The 20,326-nt window shown below is 50.6% G+C and overlaps 1 protein-coding gene across 4 annotated transcripts in view; it reads right to left on the reverse strand.

Annotated features, from left to right (window-relative positions):
* Nucleotides 1-20,326, reverse strand: part of cyld2 (cylindromatosis (turban tumor syndrome) 2) — a 75,970-nt gene that overhangs the window by 48,125 nt on the left and 7,519 nt on the right. For all 4 annotated transcript variants that reach the window (XM_072515166.1, XM_072515164.1, XM_072515167.1 and 1 more), the window contains one exon: nt 19,012-19,150. In XM_072515166.1, the coding sequence (XP_072371267.1) occupies nt 19,012-19,150 (139 nt within the window). The remainder of the gene's footprint in view (nt 1-19,011; nt 19,151-20,326) is intronic.

Genomic DNA, 20,326 nt, shown 5'->3' on the forward strand with positions numbered 1-20,326 from the left:
CGTCATCTATGCGGCGCCGCCTTTACGCGGCGACAAGGCCTGGCGCGTGTAGATGACGCGGCCCCGATCCTAGCCCATTGTCGGGGCCTGAATCGGGCGGGATCGGGGCCGTTTCGCGCCGTCGTGAACCTCGACGGCGTGGGCACTTCGGCGCGGGAGTGGAGAATCCCGCCCGGTGTGTTCCACGGCGTATGCTGCCTCAGTATTGCACCGGGTGTCAGCCTCGATTAAGTGCACAAGTCTCTGGAGTCTAATTTGATCAGGACGACGACGACAGTTGGTACAGAAAATTGGAAACGTCTAACAATTGCATTGCAATGGCCTCTTTAAATTTTGCTTTTGGATAAATTATTTTAAAAAAAAAAAACGTTTATTCAAATTTTCACAAAATATCAACAACCAAATACAAAAAGAAAAGAACAAACCCCCCCCCCCCATACACAAATAATAAATTAACAGCCATCATCAACACAAAAGCAAATATATACGCCCAATCAAGAAAAACGAACGAGCCCCCCCCTCCCCCCGAGTCGTCCCCCAAGTCCATCCTCTCCCCAGTCCATCCCCCCCCCAACCCCACCCCCACCCCCCAGTCCATTCCACCCCCCCCAGTCCATCCCCCCCCAACCCCCCAGTCCATCCCCCCCCAACCCCACCCCCCACAGTCCACCCGCCACGCCCCCCCGGGTTGCTGCTGCTGCTGACCATCTCCTAACGCTCTGCCAGGAAGTCTAGGAACGGTTGCCACCGCCTGAAGAACCCTTGCACCGATCCCCTTAAAGCAAATTTCACCCTCTCCAATTTAATAAACCCCGTCATATCGTCGATCCAGGATTCCACGCTTGGGGGCCTCACATCCTTCCACTGAAGAAGAATCCTCTGCCGAGCTACCAGGGACGCAAAGGCCAAGGCCAGAATACCGACCTCTTTCACCTCCTGCACTCCCGGCTCCTCTGCCACCCCAAATATTGCGAGCCCCCAGCCCGTTTCAACCCTGGATCCTACTACCCTCGACACCGTCCTCGCTACACCCTTCCAAAAGTCTTCCAGCGCTGGGCATGCCCAGAACATGTGGGTGTGGTTTGCTGGGCTCCCGGAGCACCTAACACATCTGTCCTCACTCACAAAGAACCGGCTCATCCGGTCATGTGTGCCCTGTGCAGCACCTTAAATTGTATGAGGCTGAGCCTCGCGCAAGAGGAGGAAGAGTTCACCCTCACCAGGGCATGCGCCCACGTCCCCTCGTCGATCTCACCCAACTCCTCCTCCCACTTACCCTTTAGCTCCTCCACTGAGGCCTCCTGCATCACCTGATACGTTGCTGAGGTCCTCCCCTCTCCAAGCCACAACCCCGAAAGAACCCTGTCCTGGACCCTGCATGACGGCAACACTGGGAACTCCACCATCTGCCGCTTAACAAACGCCCTTACCTGCATATATCTGAAGGTGTTCCCCGGGGGGGGGGGGAGCCCAAACTTCTCCTGCAGCTCATCCAGGCTCGCGAACTTCCCGTCCACAAACAGGGCCCCCATCCTGCCCTGAGCCAACTCAGGAACCCTCCGTCCATTCTCCCCGGGACAAACCGGTGGTTCCCTCCGTATTGGGGATCACACCGAGGCCCCCACCTACCCCCTGTGACGTCTCCATTGTACCCAAACTTTAAGGGTAGCCGCCACCACCGGGCTCGTGGTATACCTTGTTGGAGGAAGCGGCAGCGGCGCCGTCACCAGCGCCTCCAGGCTCGTGCCCACACAGGACGCCATCTCCAGCCCCTTCCATGCCGCCTCCTCCCCCTCCATGACCCACATACGCACCATCGCCACGTTGGCGGCCCAACAATACCCCCAGAGGTTAGGCAACGCCAACCCCCCCTCCCCCCATTCCTGCACCACTCCAGGAACACCCTTCTCACCCTCGGGGTCTTCTGCGCACACATGAACCCCATAATGCTCCTATTAACCCGCCTGAAGAAGGCCTTAGGGATCATGCTGGGGAGGCACTGGAACAGGAACAAACACCTCGGGAGCACCGTCATTTTAACTGACTGCACCCTACCCGCCAGGGAGAGTGGCAGCACATCCCACCTCTTAAACTCTTCCTCCAGTTGCTCCACCAGTCTAGTGAAGTTAAGCTTATGCAAGGCCCCCCAACTCCTAGCCACCTGGACCCCCAAGTACCTGAAACTCCACTCCGCCCTTTTTAGTGGGAGCTCACCAATCCCCCTCTCCTGGTCCCTTGGGTGAACAACGAACAACTCGCTCTTCCCCATATTGAGCTTGTACCCGGAGAAATCCCCAAACTCCCTGAGAATCCTCATCACCTCCGGCATTTCCCCCACCAGGTTCCCCACATATAACAACAAGTCGTCCACATAGAGCGACACCCAATGTTCCTCCCCACCCCGCACCAGCCCCCTCCGGTTCCTCGACTCCCTCAACGCCATGGCCAGGGGCTGAATCGCCAGCGCAAAGAGCATGGGGGACAGGGGACACCCCTGCCTCGTCCCCAGTGTAACCGAAAATACTCTGACCTCCTTCTGTTCGTGGCCACACTCGCCACCAGGGCCTCACACAGCAACTTAACCCAGCTGACTAACCCCTCCCCAAACACGAACATTTTCAGCACCGTCCACAAGTACCCTCATTCTACCCTATCAAAGGCCTTCTCCGCATCCATCGCCGCCAGTATCTCCGCCTCCCCTTCCACCGCCGGCATCATTATAACATTCAAGAGCCTCCGTACATTCGTATTCAGCTGTCTCCCTTTCACGAACCCCGTCTGATCCTCGTGAATGACCTGCGGCACACAGTCCTCTATCCTCGTGGCTAAAATCTTCGCCAACAACTTTGCATCTACATTTAGGAGTGAGATCGGCCTGTATGACCCACATTGTAGGGGATCCTTGTCCCGCTTCAGGATCAAGGAGATCAGCGCCCGAGACATCGTCGGGGGCAAAGCCCCTCCTTCCCTTGCTTCGTTAAAGGTCCTTACCAACAGAGGGCCCAGCAGGTCCGCATACTTCTTATAAAATTCGACCGGGAACCCATCCGGCCCCGGTGCCTTCCCCGCCTGCATGCTTCCTATCCCTTTGACCAACTCCTCCAACCCAACCAACGCCCCCAGTCCCGCCACCTGCCCCTCCTCCACCCTCGGGAATCTCAACCGGTCCAGAAAGCGACCCATCCCTCCCTCCTCCAGTGGGGGCTCGGACTGATACAGTTCCTCGTAGAAGTCCCTGAATACCCCATTGATACCCACCCCACTTCGCATCGTGCTCCCTCCCCCATCCTTAACTCCCCTGATCTCCCTAGCTGCCTCTCGCTTCCGAAGCTGGTGCACCAGCATCCGGCTCGCCTTTTCTCCATATTCAAATACCGCCCCCTGCGCCTTCCTCCACTGCGCCTCCGCCTTCCTGGTGGTCAACAAATCGAATTTGGCCTGGAGGCTGCGCCGCTCCCTAAGCAATTCCTCCTCCGGGACCTCCGCGTACCTCTTGTCCACCCTCACCATCTCCCCCACCAGCCTCTCCCTCCTCTCCTTATGGGCCCTAATGGAGATCAGCTCTCCCATGACCATCGCCTTCAGCGCCTCCCAGACCACCCGCACTTTGACCTCCCCATTGTCGTTAGCATCCAGATACCTCTCCATACACCCTCGGACCCGCCCGCTCACCTCCTCGTCCGCCAACAACCCCATCTCTCAGCCCCACAGCGGGCACTGGTCCCTCTCCTCCCCAAGCTCGAGGTCTACCCAATGCGGAGCGTGATCGGAAATGGCTATCGCCAAGTACTCCGTATCTTCCACCCTAGGAATCAGCGGCCTACTCATGACAAAGAAGTCAATCCGGGAATAGGCCTTGTGGACATGGGAGAAGAATGAGAATTCCCTGGCCCCCGGCCTCGCAAACCTCCATGGGTCCATCCCTCCCATCTGGTCCATGAACCCCCTCAGCACCTTGGCCGCCGCCGGCCTCCTACCCGTCCTAGACCTGGAGCGATCCAGCGCCGGGTCCAGCATCGTATTGAAATCCCCCCCCCATTATCAGGCCCCCTGTCTCCAGGTCCGGAATCCGGCCCTAGCATATGCCGCATGAAACCCGCATCGTCCCAATTCGGGGCGGAAACATTGACCAACACCACCCGCTCCCCCTGTAGCGTGCCACTTACCATCAGATACCTACTGCCATTGTCTGCCACGATGCTCGACGCCTCGAACGACACTCTCTTCCCCACCAAGATCGCCACGTCCCAATTTTTTGCATCCAACCCCGAATGAAACACCTGGCCTACCCACCACTTTCTCAACCTTACCTGATCCGCCACCCTCAGGTGCGTCTCCTGAAGCATGGCCACATCTGCCTTCAGCCCCTTCAGGTGCGCGAACACCCGGGCCTGTTTGACCGGCCCATTCAGCCCCCTTACCTTCCAGGTTATCAGCCTGATCAGGGGGCTGCCCGCCCCCCCTCCCCCGACTAGCCATATCCTTTCCTAGGCCAGCCACACGCCCACGCCCCCCGCACGACCCGTTCCCCACAGCGGCAGACCCCCGCCCCGAACCCCTCTACCGGCCCCAGCTCCCCCTTGGCCATTCCAGCAGCAACCTGCGCCTGCGCCCCCCCCCCCCTTCCCAGCTCCGGCCCCGCCCCCTTCAGCCCTTAGCGCGGGAAAAAGCCCGCGCTTGCCAATCGCTCGGTCCCGCCTCCCCCGGCGCAGCTCCCTTTCCAGGCCCGGTCCCCTTACCCCCAACTCAGGCCAACCAACCCCCCCCCTCCCCACGGGGCCCCATCCCCCCCTGTCGGCCATCAACCCCCCCAAGCCGTTTACCTACCCCCCCTCCACGAGCCCACCCGGCGGACCCAACCAAGACAGTGCCCAACCAACCCCCGAAAAACAAAGAACCAACAAAGAACCCCCCCTCAAAATACAACACAACAATCCCCAACCATCCCTCCACCGCGACCCCCCGTCCCTGACCCTCAGTCCGAGTCCAATTTTTCAGCCTGAACAAAGGCCCAGGCCTCCTCCGGGGACTCAAAATAATCATGTCGGTCCTTATGGGTGACCCACAGACGCGCCGGCTGCAGCATGCCGAACTTCACCACCCTCCTGTGCAGCACTGCCTTCGCCCGATTGTACCCGGCCCTCTTCTTCGCCGCCTCTGCGCTCCAATCTTGGTAGATCCGGACCTCCGCGTTCTCCCACCTGCTGCTCCGCTCCTTCTTGGCCCACCTTAGCACGCATTCCCGATCAGAAAACCAGTGGAACGCACCAGCTCCGCCCGCAGCAGCTCGTTGGGCTTGGGCCTCCTCGCCAGCACTCGGTGGGCCCCCTCCAGCTCCAGGGGCCCCTGGAAGGGCCCCGTTCCCATCAGCGAATTCAGCATGGTGACCACGTAGGCCCCCACGTCCGACCCCTCCAGGAGGTCCAGGATCCGCAGATTCTTCCGCCTCGACCGGTTCTCCATCTCCTCAAACCTCTCCTGCCATTTTTTATGGAGCGCCTCGTGCGCCTCCACCTTCACCGCTAGGCCTAGGATCTCATCTTCGTTCTCAGAGACCTTTTGTCGGACCTTCCCGATCTGCACCGCTTGGGCCGTCTGGGTCTCCAGCAGCTTATCAATTGAAGTCTTCATCGGCTCCAACAGATCCGCTTTCAGCTCCCTAAAGCAGCGCTGAAGAAACTCCTGCTGCTCCAGCGCCCACTGCATCCACGCTGCCTGGTCCCCACCCGCCACCATCTTGGTCTTCCTCCCTCGCACCTTCTTTTGCTTCACTGCCACTTTTTGGATCGCCCCACTCCTGGTCCAAGCCATACACTATCGGGGGAATGTTGCTATCTCCTTCCCACATCGGGAAACGTCGAGCAAGCGCAGTTGCGGGCTCTAAAAAGAGCCCAAAAGTCCGCTTCTAGCGGGAGCTGCCGAACGTGCGACTTAGCTCCGCACAGCCGCAATCGGAAGTCCCGGATAAATTGTTGTCGTGGCAATGAAGAAACTTTACCCGACATCCACTCTATTCTCCATCCAACACGAGGGAACTTAAATTATTTAAAAATTATGTTAGAAGTACAAAACTCCCCGGCACCATAACACTTTGCATTATTTCAATCTTCTAGTTGCTAATGTTGAAAATAAATACAACGCATTTTTTACTTAAACATTCTACAATAAACAATAACACCCGAATACCATTTACAGCAAGTATTACCAGGCACCCAAGTAGAGTTATCATAGTCTTCGGTGAAGAGAAAAAAAACCGAATAAAGCCTTATATACTTTCCACAAAAATGCAATAGGGGATAAATTTACAAACTGGACTCGGTGAAGCATTCCTGTGCAGTTCATAAGTTTGTGAGTCTTTGTTCTTTCAAATCAGCATTCTGTTCTTTGGGTGGGTTGGAACAGAGAAGGAAACTATTTGTCCTGATAGTCATTCTAGTTACTCAGCAACAGTGTGCATGGTGAATGTCTAAAATTCAGAAAGAGTTGGGGTTGTGCAGTTGAGAAACAGATGGACACTGTTAGACTGCACCTCACTGACACACTTGTTTAATTAATATGGCTTAAGTTGTTAAACTGTACTGTACCTACGTTTAGTGATGGAAAGTCTCAATTTTATTTGTATGTATCATTGGAATGTTAAGATGTCTTTAAGTTGGCATATCTTAAGTATAAAATATCATAACGTAGCTTAAACAAAACACAAAAGTGAACCAAGGTTATATTTGGGACACATGTTGCATTCGAGCACCAGTATGTCCAACATTAGCAATAAATAGAAGCCAAAACTGGGGCAATGATTGACTAAAAGGATGGTCTGAGGGCTAGAATTGTAAAAGAGTACAAGTCCAGGTTAGTTTGATGCAGGGAATCCATAAATATTAATAAAGCATTGTAAATATAGAGTGTAAGTTAAGGTTAGGGTTTTGTAGGGAGGTTCTGAGCACACTTATTGTTGGTGAGGATTTACTAATATTTGAGAAAAGTTAGTTGTATTCATGCTGCTGCTCAGACTTGGGCTGAATGTTGCAAAAGCTCCCTGAAAAAAAAGGGTATAAAAATAAAACAGCAGCATTTGGACCTTTGCGTTTGCCAGGGGGTACCATTTGTTTCAGGTGACTCGCCAAAAGGGAGCTTTTACCAGGCGAGAGTTAGGAGCTAATAGTTGTGCCAAGCAAGGTTTGGGGTTTACTGCAAGAAACCCAGAGCTAAATATTGGTTTAGGGTTTGCCGTGAGAAACAGAAGTAACTAAAGGCTAGGAATTGCCTTAAGAATTCAGACGGCTAAGGATTTTCCATATGAAGTCCAAGGTATCAAGGTTAGAATTCAGTATTAAGATAGGAGATAGTTGCTTTAAGAGAAAGTGAAAGCTGCCTACAGCACTCAACAGCAATTTGAAACTGGGAGAGAGAAAGCATTCACAAGTGGCTGTGACGGAGACTAGGAAATCTGAAGTCTTAAAAGGTGCAAATGGGCTTTGTATGCATATTAGCATTAAGCTGAGAAAGGTAGAATCTTTTAAGACTTCAAGAGTCAAGACCCCAGAGATTCCAGAAAGCAAGAAGGGAAAACCCCAGAAATTCCTGGAAGCAAGACGGCCCCAGAAGTCCTGGGATCCATGGGAAAGACAGTGGCCGGGATTCTCCATCGCGAGTCTGCCCCGCTACCTCTGCTAGCGAGGATGGAGAATTTGACGCTGAGGCAAAACTCCCATTCCTGCAGGGGGACCAGGAAGTCCCATTGACTCATTTTAAATTGTGTTTAGGATCCCCCCCATCACTGAGCTAACACCAATCAATTGCTACCTGCACATGGAAACACTGGTCAAATCATTAAAATTATAATTAATTGGTTACAGTTTCTTTTACAAATTGATTTAGGTATATTTCTCTATTTTGCTTTGAAAGTAAATGTAAGAATTTACTGAAGGAGTGAATTGATGACATGCAACAGCATTTAAAAAAGAAATCCAAGCAATCAAAATCACAACATCTGGCAGTAATGGTGCCTCATTTCAAGTGCTCCACTTGCTGTACTGAGAGCAGAAGCAACTCAGAATAGTTTTAAACATATGGTGGTAACATGATATTGTCTGTGGTCCTCGCTGCAAGTATACTCAATACAATGGACATAATAGATACTGAAAGAATCCTTCCTGTTGATTCCTTTATTTCCCCTTTCTTCATTTTTGCCGTTATTATTTTTGATCCATGGACGTTTAATGAACATGTGTCTTTAAGTCAAGCAGCAGGGAGAATGACACATTCAAAAAGTTGCAACATAGTATATGGTGATGCTAGCTTTGGACAGGAAGACCCAGACTTTTCAACACCCGAAAGATGGAGTGGGACTCAGTTCGATTGGTTGGCTGGTGGCCAATGATTTGGCCAAAAAGGCCGTATTCTGCCCGGTAACAGGTGGTGATTGGACCCTGCCGGAGTGGGATGATTTCCAGAGACCTAAGGAAAGCAGAGTTTGACTCCTGGAAGAACAGGGACAAGGACCTGCCCCTTCTCTCTCTCCATAAAGACTGTGAGTTGATGTGTTTCTGAACCTCCAGAGAACCTGAATGAATGGATCTGCAGGAAAAGTGTAGCCATCTGGGATGGCCACTTCCAGATTACAAAATGGACATTTTGCAAAGATTGCAGGGAACATGGACAATACTGAGTAAGCAAGCAAGTGCAGGGTTTGTCTGTTGACTGGAGATGCAGCTCCCAGACAAGACCGAAACTGCAAAGCCATTACCATATTAATGAGCCATCTCCGGGGACAAAAGAGTAACATTTAAGTAAACGATACCAAGGCGGACACCCCGGCGCCAGAGGACACTAGAACAAAGCAGGCCAACGGCCACCTAGGACATGTCCAGCCATCAGGGCACCCACCCCTTTATCGGAGGAAATCGATAGGAACGATTGAGAAACGGCCCAATTAATTGGGGCCAAGTTCAAGGCCCGCCCCAAAAGCGCGCGAAGCCCCCTTTGGGTATAAGAAGGAACTCACAAGAGAGAATCGCTCTCTTGGCTCCGGCTCTCACCAAGGAGAGACCTGCCCAAAAGCTGCACCAGAACAAGTAAGTCCAAGGTAAACACACGCTACCAGACAGACAACCTTAGCTGTTCCCCTTCACCACTTCGACCCCAGCAGCCTCAGAACTGAACAACGGCCTTTGTTCCTCTAACTGAGTGGGCGCCTGAAGCGAAGTATAGGCTTTAGCAGTAGTGATAGTTTAGTCTGTCGTATTTGTGCATGATTATATTTAACTGTGTGTGTAAATAAATAAGCATTTGACTTTGAACTAACTAACTGGTGTATCGAGTCTTTGATCAGTATTTGGTTTGAACCTTGTGGCGGTATCGAGAGATACCTGGCGACTCTGGAGCAAAATGTAATTAGAATTAAGGAAGGCGACCATATTGACCGCCATCTTCAGAGCCAAATAAAGAGAAACACAATTAGCAACAAAACCATTACAGGCAGCAAACAGATACCTAGATCTGAAAGCTTACTTTGAAGAAAGGTCTGCTTAAAGACAACCATCTGAAACAAAGACTCTTTTTCCTTTTACCTATAATTTTCATTCCTCTCCTTCTTTTGTGAGGGCCACGAAGAATCCAGCACGAGTTTTAAGGATACAAAGAAATAACATTTATTTCCAATAACATATATACACACAACAGCAGCACCAACTTCGCTTGCTGCTCACTCCTTCCTGCTGGTTCCAAACTGGCCAGCTTTATTTATACAGGGAGTCTGCTAATGATTTCTCTGCCCCCCCCTCATTGGGGAAGCTCATACTCCCACAGGATTGTGGGATTGTCATTAGTCCCCAGCCAATGCTAAGCAGGCAGGTTATATCATCTCCCCCCCCCCCCCCCCCAAGTCCAAGGAATCCACCGAAGACCCTGGCGAAGGAGGGCTTCGGACTTGTTTTGCCGCAGGCCGGACACCATTTGCACGAGGCGCTGGATCGGGCAGCGTTTAACGAGACGGAGACCAGCGCTTCCGTGATGAACGGCGTAACGGTTGTACATCCACGGCCTGTGGGCCCCGAGGACTCCCCCTCTGATGCGTCCTGTGTCTCCATCTCGGAGTCAGAGTCTGCTGCCTCCGTCATCTCGCCGTCTCTATCTCCACGCGGTTTTGTAACGACCTGCGCAGGCTTCGAGTGAGGCACCAGAGGAAGATTGTGAGGACTACTTTCCATTGTCTCTGGTCTCTGTGACTGTAGAAATGAGCTCCGGGGGCGAGGAATCTTTGGAAGGGATAGTCTTCTGGACCGAACGTGGTCTACATGTTTGCGCTGGAGACGACCCTGGGCTTGCACCTGGTAAGATATAGGACCCGTTTGGCGAAAGATTATGCCAGGGACCCACCGGGCATCACCAGCAAAATTCCGAACGAACACTGTCACCGGGCGCAAACTGCCGAAACGGCCGATGCCGAGAAAATCCCTGTCCCTGCCGTTCTTGTGTGCGGCGTACTTTTGCGCCAATGTCCGGGAAAGCCATTCTAAGGCGGGTGCGAAGTCTCCGGCCCATTAGGAGTTCTGCGGGAGCTACCCCAGTCACCGCACGGGGGGGTAGTCCTATACGAAAACAAAAAGCGAGCCAGTCTCGTGTCCATTGACCCGGAAGACTGCTTCTTTAGGCCTCGTTTGAATGTCTGCACTGCGCGCTCCGCTAATCCGTTTGAAGCTGGATGGTAAGTGGCAGTGTGGATATGGCGTATGCCGTTCATCTTCATGAACCTCACAAACTCCTCACTTGTGAATGGAGTGCCGTTATCCGTGACCAGCACCTCGGAGAGGCCATAAAAGATAAACACATCTTCTCAATTGTTGCGCAGGACGTTGTGCCTAGCATCTTATGCACCTCTAGCCATTTAGACTTGGCCTCAATTAATAAAAGGAACATGGATCCTTGAAAAGGGCCGGCGAAATCCGCATGCAAGCGCGCCAAGGCCGCCATGGCTATTCCCAGTGATGTAGGGGCGCGGCCGGCGGAAGCTTCTGATGCTCCTGGTAAATAGAGCAGTTTTGGGCCACCTTCTCAATGTCGGTGTCGAGGCCTGGCCACCAGACATAACTCCGGGCCAACATTTTCATTTTGGTCACACCTGGATGCCCATTGTGCAAGTCTCTTGGTGTCAGCTCCTGTCCTTTTTCCGGGACAATCACACGCGTCCCCCACAAGAGGATGCCGTCTTCCACGCTAAATTCTGACAGCTTGGAGGAAAATGCCCGCAGCTCGCCTGGGAGCTGTCGATGCTGCCCACCATACAGGACTATGTGCCAAACCTTTGACAGGACTGGCTCCGTCTGGGTCCGCTCACGGATCTGTGATGCCATGACAGGCAAGGTGACAATAAAATTTAGGGTTGCAACCACGGTCGTGGGGGTCGACATGGGGCCGGTCGATAAAGGCTCAGTGCGTCGGCATTCGTTATCTGCGTTCCTGGTTTGTGATCCAGAGAATACTCGTATGCAGCGAGCAACAAAGCTCAGCGCTGGATCCGTGCGGACGCAATGCGCGGTATTGGCATTTCCTCTCTGAAAAGTCCTAGCAGGGGATTATGATCAGTCACGATAGTGAAGTGGCGGCCATACACGTACTGGTGGAAACGTTTCACCGCAAAGACCACTGCCAGGCCCTGCTTCTCGATCTGTGCATATTTCTTTTCCGCTGCAGTCAATGTGCGGGAGGCGAAAGCTATCGGCCGCTCGGCCCCGTTCTCCATCTTGTGGGACAGGACGGCCCCAATACCATACGGGGATGCATGACATGTGACGAGCTTTCCAGGATCATAGTGGGTTAGTAACACAGGATTGTGGGATTGTCATTAGTCCCCAGCCAATGGTAAGCAGGCAGGTTATAACACCTTCCCTCTGTGTTTGTCTATCTTGGGGGTTTGTTTATAGAGGGTGGGGATTAGGAATTAGATAATAGTTAACCAGTTGTACTTGCTGCATATTTTATTGTGGTTCTTGTTATAAATAAAAAGTAATTGCGTTTAAATTTACAAACCTGGTGACTCGAATTATTGGCCAGCCAAGGGCCTCAGACTTTGTTTTTTTTTTCTGAGAATTACTGGTTAACCTAATTGTGTTGCAACTTCGGGTCAAATGGGGCTGGAATTGACCACGCACTAGCCCAGGGGGTCAGAACAATATCCCGAGGTGAATTGGTTGAAGGGGGAAAATGCCCTTTCTAGATAAAGGATGCACAAGTAGAATTTTTGGTAGTGTCGAAAGTTTAAAATGTTTGCTTGTCCCTCACAGAAATTGGATTTTTTTCCCCCACAAAAATGAAATCTACGCTATATGCTCCACTATCCATAGTCGATTTGTTTTCAGTCCTACATGCCTTGAAATTATTTTCTAAAATGACTTTGCCTTGCTTTGTTAGTGATTATTCCACAGATATTGTGTACATGAGGTATCAACCTCATCATACCATCATTAGTCGGACTACAACAGTGTTCTAAAATTGTCTCACCCATGGAGCATTAAAAGATTGCAGTACCCATCTTCTGTCAATGCAGGGAGCTCCATTTCCATAGTTTGAGGGATCTACACTACAGAAACCTGGGAGACGATCACTGAATCAATGGCTAGGACATCATAGAATAAAGATCTAAATTGAGTGCTCAATTTTTTCCATGCAGTTTTAACATATTTTTGTACTCATTAACCTTTAAAAAAAATTCTACACTCTCTTTTCCAGATCCCAAGTCATGTATCCAAAGCTACATCGAAGATGTGGCGGCACCCGGGTTCGGATCCCGACCCTGGGTCACTGTCCGGGTGGAGTTTGCACATTCTCCCCGTGTCTGCGTGGGTTTCACCCCCACAACCCAAAGATATGCAGGTTAGGTGGATTGGCCACACTAAATTGCCCCTTAATTGAAAAAGAAATTGGGTACTCTAAATTTAAAAAAAAGATGGGGCAGCACGGTGGCGCAATGGTTACACTGTTGCCTCACGGTGCCGGGGACCCGCGTCCGATCCCGACCCCGGCACATTCCCCTCGTGTTTGTATGCATCTCACCCCACAACCCAAAGATGTGCAGGGTAGGTGGATTGGCCACACTAAATTGCCCCTTAATTGAAAAAAATAGTTGGGTACTCTAAATTTGTTTAAAAAGTTACATCTAAGAGAGTTTTGTAAGGGCCACGAAGAATCCAGCACGAGTTTTAAGGATACAAAGTAATAACATTTATTTACTATAACATATATACATAACAGTAGCAGTAACGTCCCTTGCTACATACTCCTTCCTCTTGGTTCCAGAACTGGCCAGCTTATTTATACTAGGAGTTTACTAGTGGTTTCTCTGCCCCCCTCATTGGGGAAGCTCATACTCCCATTAGTCCCCAGCCAATGGTAAGTAGGCAGGTTATAACATCCCTCCCCCCCAAAGTCCAAGGAATCCACCGAAGACACTGGTGAAGGAGGGCGTCGGACTCGTTTGGCCGCAGGCCGGACACCATTTGCACGCGGCGCTGGATCAGGCGGCGTGTAACGAGACGGAGACCAGCGCTTCCGTGATGAACGGCGCGGTTGTACATCCACGGCCCGTGGACCCGAGGATTCCCCCTCTGATGCATCCTGTGTCTCCATCTCGGAGTCAGAGTCTGCTGCCTCCATCATGTCAGCGTCTCTATCTCCATTCGGTCCCGTAACGACCTGCGCAGGCTTCGAGTGAGGCACCAGTGGAAGATTGTGAGGACTACCTTCCCTTGTCTCTGGTCTCTGCGGCTGTTGAAATGAGCTCCGGGGGCGGGGAATCTTTTGAGGGGATGATCTTCTGGACCGAACGTGGTCTACATGTTTTCGCTGGAGACGACCCTGGGCTTGCACTTGGTAAGATATAGGGCCCGTTTGGTGAAAGATTACACCAGGAACCCATTGGGCACCACCAGAAAAATTCCGAACGAACACTGGGTCACCGGGCGCAAACTGCCGAATCGGACGATGCCGAGAAAATCCCTGTCCCTGCCGTCCTTGTGTGCGGCGTACTTTTGCGCCAATGTCCGGGAAAACCATACTAAGGCGGGTGCGAAGTCTCCGGCCCATTAGGAGCTCTGCGGGAGCTACCCCAGTCACTGCATGGGGGGTGGTCCTGTACGTAAACAAAAAGCGAGCCAGTCTCGTGTCCATTGATCCGGAAGACTGCTTCTTTAGGCCTCTTTTGAATGTCTGCACTGCGCGCTCTGCCAACCCATTTGAAGCCGGGTGGTAAGGGGCAGTGCGGATATGGCGGATGCCGTTCATCTTTGTGAACCTAGCAAACTCCTCACTCGTGAATGGAGTGCCGTTATCCGTGACCAGCACCTCGGGGAGGCCATGCGTACTAAACGATAAACGCATCTTTTCAATTGTTGCGCAGGACGTTGTTCCCTGCATCTTATGCACCTCTAGCCATTTGGACTGGGCGTCAATTAGTAGAAGGACTATGGATCCTTGAAAAGGGCCTGCGAAATCTGCATGCAAGCGTGCCCAAGGCCGCCCTGGCCATTCCCAGTGATTTGGGGCGCGGCCGGCAGAAGCTTCTGATGCTCCTGGCAAATGGAGCAGTTTTGGGCCACCTTCTCAATGTCGGTGTCGAGGCCTGGCCACCAGACATAACTCCGGGCCAACATTTTCATTTTGGTCACGCCTGGATGCCCATTGTGCAAGTCTGATAGTATCAGCTCCTGGCCTTTTTCCGGGACAATCACACGCGTCCCCCACAAGAGGATGCCGTCTTCCACGCTGAATTCTGACAGCTTGGGGGAAACTGCCCGCAACTCGCCTGGGAGCTGTCTATGCTGCCCACCATACAGGGCTATGTGCCAAACCTTTGACAGGACTGGCTCCGTCTGGGTCCACTCACGGATCTGTGATGCCGTGACAGGCAAGGTGTCCATAAAATTTAGGGTTGCAACCAACTCACCGGTCGTGGGGGTCGTCATGGGGCCGGTCGATAAAGGCAATCGGCTCAGTGCGTCGGCATTTGCTATCTGCGTACCTGGTTTGTGCTCCAGAGAATACGCGTATGCAGCAAGCAACAAAGCCCAGCGCTGGATCCGTGCAGAAGCAATGGGCGGTATTGGCTTATCCTCTCTGAAAAGTCCCAGCAGGGGCTTATGATCAGTCACGATAATGAAATGGCGGTCGTACACGTGCTGGTGGAAGCGTTTCACTGCAAAAACCACTGCCAGGCCCTCCTTCTCGATCTGCGCGTACGTTTTCTCCGCTGCAGTCAATGTGCGGGAAGCGAAAGCTATCGGTCGTTCGGCCCCAATACCATACGGGGATGCATCACATGTGACGAGCAAAGGCTTTCCAGGATCATAGTGGGTTAGTAACCCAGACGACGACAATTGTTGCTTTACTCGCCGGAAAGCGGTTTCTTGCGGCTGACCCCAAACCCAGGTGCGATTTTTCTTTAGCAGAAGGTGCAACGGGGCCAGCGTAGTTGCCAGATTGGGGAGGAACTTCCCGTAATAGTTTACGAGACCGAGAAAAGAACGAAGATGCAAAGTGTCAGTCGGGGCGGGGGCATGTTGAATTGCACGCACCTTCTCTGCGTCGGGGTGCAGACCTTCGCGGTCCACCCGATAACCTAGGTAGACTACTTCCTTTGCCTGAAATACGCACTTTGTGCGACGTAAACGGACTCCAGCCTCCGAAAGGTGTCTAAGGACAGCCTCCAGATTTTCCAAATGTTCCTGCTCCGCCGTCCCTGTAATCAAAACGTCATCTAGGTAGACAGCCACACGTGGTAAACCTCTCAAAATGCCCTCCATAACACGTTGAAAAATTGCGCAGGCAGAGGATACTCCAAAGAGCAACCGTGTATATTCATACAGGCCCCTGTGTGTATTAATCGTTACATATGGTCGGGAGGCAGGGTCCAGCTCCAACTGCAGGTAGGCGTGACTCATATCTAATTTTGTGAACGAGAGTCCACCTGCAGGTTTCGCGTAGAGATCCTCTATGCGAGGCATTGGATATCAGTCGAGTCGGGAAACTGTATTCACTGTAAGTTTATAGTCGCCACACAAGCGAACTGTGGCATCTGGCTTCATTACAGGTACAATTGGCGCTGCCCAGTCAGCAAAACGGACGGGCCTGATAATACCCAAACTCTTCAAACGAGTGAGCTCCCCTTCTACCTTCTCGAGCAAGGCGTAAGGCACTGGGCGCGCCCGGAAATAGCGCGGCGTGGCTCCTGGTTCAACTTGGATACGGGCTACGGCCCCTTTTATTTTCCCCAAACCTGGCTGGAATACATCTGGGTATCGTCCTAGCACCTCAGTCAACCCTTCAGAAACTGTTTGGAGGATGTGCTACCATTGCAACCGCAAATGGCGCAACCAGTCCCGACCCAACAGGCTGGGCCCATGGCCGCGCACCACGATAAGTGGGAAACGCCCCTCCTGGCGTCCATAGACAACAGGGGTCATTGTAGTTCCTGCAATGTCCAGTGGTTCCCCCGTGTAGGTGGCCAACCTGGCCTGTGAGTCGGTTAATGTAAGGGTCTGTATACCCTGCTTGATGCGGTCGAATGTCCTCTGGGTGATCACGGAGACCGCTGCGCCAGTATCCAACTCCATCTCAAGCGGGTGGCCATTGACCCGTACTGTCACCTTAATGGGGGCCACACGGGGAGCTGCCACACAATGCAGCTGCAGGCAGTCGTCCTCCGTCTCCACGTCCTCAGGGGCAGTCGCCGCAGGTTCATCCACATGGAAGGTACGGCCTCTGGGCTGGTCCCAGTTATGGCCCCTGGGCTGGTCCCAGTTTCGGTCGGAACGACGGCGCCTCTGGCGCCCCCAGGACCGCCGTCCGCGACGGGGTTGGCGCCTACAAGTCTGACACGGACATGGCTCCTCATCCATTGGTTCTGGAGAAGGCTCCCTTCGGGGAAGAATGTCTGACGGCCACTGGCGTCGGTCCGGACGTTGCCTCGCCCAAGGTACCGCAGGAGTGTGGGGGGACATTTTCGGACGGAAGGGGTTGCGCCCCAAGGCGTGCACTTCCATTTCCTGTAGTTTCTGTACTCCTCGCTCTGCGCTCTCTCGGGACAATACTATTTGAATAGCCTGTTGAAAAGTCAATGTTGGCTCCGCTAACAACTTTCTCTGGGTGGCCGCATTGTTAATACCGCAAACCAAACGGTCGCGTAACATTTCTGACAAGGTCTCACCATAGTCACAGTACTCCGCAATCCTGCGTAGCCTGGATAGAAAATCGGCAAGGGATTCTCCAGGGGTCCTCTCAGCGGTATTAAACCGGTAACGCTGGACTATCGTGGACGGGGTTGGGTTAAAATGTTGCCCCACTATATTCACAAGTTCATCAAACGTTTTGGTGTCCGGCGCAGCTGGGTACGTAAGGCTCCTAATCACCCCAAATGTATGCGGGCCGCAGGCGGTGAGCAATATGGCCACCTGGCGCTTGTTTGCCCGGAAATAGTAACGCATCCGTTGTGTGTACTGGTTCCAGCTTTCCAGCGCAGCATCAAAAACATCCAAACGTCCGTACAGAGGCATGGTGTAATAGAAAACAACTTCCAACCTGTATCCAACAAAAATCCAGGGAGGTGGCTTCAGCAGTGTAGACGGCTATTCACTTTAACCTTCGTCGCCAGTTTTGTAAGGGCCACGAAGAATCCAGCACGAGTTTTAAGGATACAAAGTAATAACATTTATTTACTATAACATCTATACATAACAGTAGCAGTAACGTCCCTTGCTACATACTCCTTCCTCCTGGTTCCAGAACTGGCCAGCTTATTTATACTAGGAGTTTTCTAGTGGTTTCTCCGCCCCCCCTATTGGGGAAGCTCATACTCCCACAGGATTGTGGGATAGTCATTAGTCCCCAGCCAATGGTAAGTAGGCAGGTTATAACAGAGAGCATTGGCTGGCCAATATTTTTTGGAGTTGCAATGGCATTCAGAATCTCCCTCACTCATGCAGTGTGGTACAAATGTAATGTTTTATAAGATGATTGTGTTGGACTGTCTATTTAGTTTAGGTTAAAATGGAGTAATAAAGGAAGTCATGCTATTGGCTAGGAGTTCTGTCTGACAACAACCTGTGTCCCCATAGGTATCAGGGGGCCTAGGTTAAGATATATTCAGAGCCAGGTGCAATGTTTTCACACCTGCAAATAAAGGCAAAAGGAGATGTTCTTGTTTTTACAGACTTTTTGCATCTGAGAGTCTTTGAATAGAGACACAGAAAGAGAAAGAGAAAGAAGACACAGCAGTTGGAGATGGATAAGGCTTTCGTCCGTGTTAGTTACCAGGCAGAATGCTGGGGGAAACTTGTCCACTGGTCAAAGAGGACCCCAGAATGATTTAAAGGATATCGGAAGGTTTGCTCTGCTGAGGCTGGAAGAAGAAATCAACAGAGTGTGGCTTACAGCTGAATGTCAGTTTGAGTATTTCAGAGGACAGTGGGAGAGAACCTTCAATAGTCATGGGACATTACTATTTGACAAAATAAAGACGTGAACCCTTTGGAGGTTGGTCATGATTTTAGACTTTCCTGAAAAGGCTGCAATTCTTTGGAAAGCGGGCTGTAAAGTATATATGGGATGTGGCATTATTTATTACATTAAGACACTGATTTTTATTTGTTACAGTAAAAGTCTTAAAAAACTTTAAATCTTGTCATACAATTCCTTTAAATTGGTTGCTGGGAATTCAAATCTTTCTTTTAAAGTTATCAGTCTCCACAGGGATCGTGACAGTTAAAAGGATTGCAGTACCCATCTCCAAACAATGCAGGGAGCTCCATCTCCACGGTTCATGAGGGATCAGGAACCTGGTAAAGCAGCTCTTAAATCAATAAATGGGATATTGTAAAATATCAGATCTAGAATATGGAGATAAGAGTATTAAAAAATAATGTTCAAATCCTAAAGATAGGTGCTAGTACACAGGCAAATATGTGCACAAAATATACTCCTAGCCAGCATCAAGAATAAAGGTCACCTGATGTTTGAGCTTACCATCATTATACAATTTACTTTCTTCATTATTTGTATGAGTTGGTTCTACTTCAGTATTACTTGCAAAAATGATATCTCCCGCATGAATAGAGAGGTCTTTAACGTTTTTCTTCCCTTTCAATTTATGGTCTTGTCCCTCCTGCATTGAGAAACAAAAGGAAAATATTTGCTCTAAGGAAGTATATCTTACAAACTGTTGCACTGTACTTGTCTGACATTTTAAAGAAAACACAAGTTCTACATGGCACAGAATCACAGATTTGTTACAGTACGGAAGGAGGTCATTTGGCCATTGTGCCTGCACTGGATCTTGGAATGAGCAACTCACGTAACGCCATTCCCCCATCTCCTCCCCAAGACCCCATCTTCCTTTTCAGATAACAACCTAGTTCTCTTTTGAATTATTCAATTGAACACTCAGCCCTAAATCGATCTCAAACATGGTTAAAAAGCACAAATAAGAAAGCAAAAAATGAGTTAGTTTACCTGAGGAAGGAGCAGTGCTCCGAAAGCTAGTGTTTGAAACAAACCTGTTGGACTTTAACCTGGTGTTGTAAGACTTCTTACTGTACTATACATTATCATTTGGTGAACCTTACAAATCCCTACTCCTTCTTAGCCAATTCATCATGGGGATTATGTACCCATCCCATGTATTTGTCTGGGAAAGGCATGCATTACCAGGAAACTCCAAAGCAAAGAAAACCACAAAAATTATTCCCACTATAATATAGAAAACAATTTACAGGCCCAAGTTTCCCAAACTATCTCTGCTTCGTGAGATGATGGAAAAAAGCGTTTGTTGTCGTACAATTCCAGTATTTTTATATTGTTATTTTTATATTGTTATAACAGAAATTGAAATCTAATGTGAATGGATAAAAACAGCCAGTAAGCAAAAGCTCAAATTACTAAATCTACCCCATTTTGTGCCTCAATGCAAACAGTGAAAACTCAAGCTGTAAGAAGTCAGATTAACCACTGGATACCAGAAAGGTCTTCTGAGGTAAGCAGCTGAAATATTACACAAAAATCCGAACTCCAGAACAAAAAGACACAGTTGAGACCAGGAGGTTGACGCACAAGCATTTTTAAAAAAAATTTGATTGCTGGACCAGACAGAATCAATTATACATGTTACCACATTTTGGAGTACTTCCAGCTCACTTCCCTAGCTTAACCCTTCTCTGCAAGATATATACCAACTGATAAAAAATCTGGCAGCTCATACCTTTTACATTATATATTTTTTAAAAATATATATTTATTAAGAATTTTAACACAATTTTTCACCCTTACAAACAACCCCCCCCCC

The sequence above is a fragment of the Scyliorhinus torazame genome, chromosome 8 (genome assembly GCF_047496885.1).
Source record: "Scyliorhinus torazame isolate Kashiwa2021f chromosome 8, sScyTor2.1, whole genome shotgun sequence".
NCBI classification, from domain to species: Eukaryota; Metazoa; Chordata; class Chondrichthyes; order Carcharhiniformes; family Scyliorhinidae; genus Scyliorhinus; species Scyliorhinus torazame.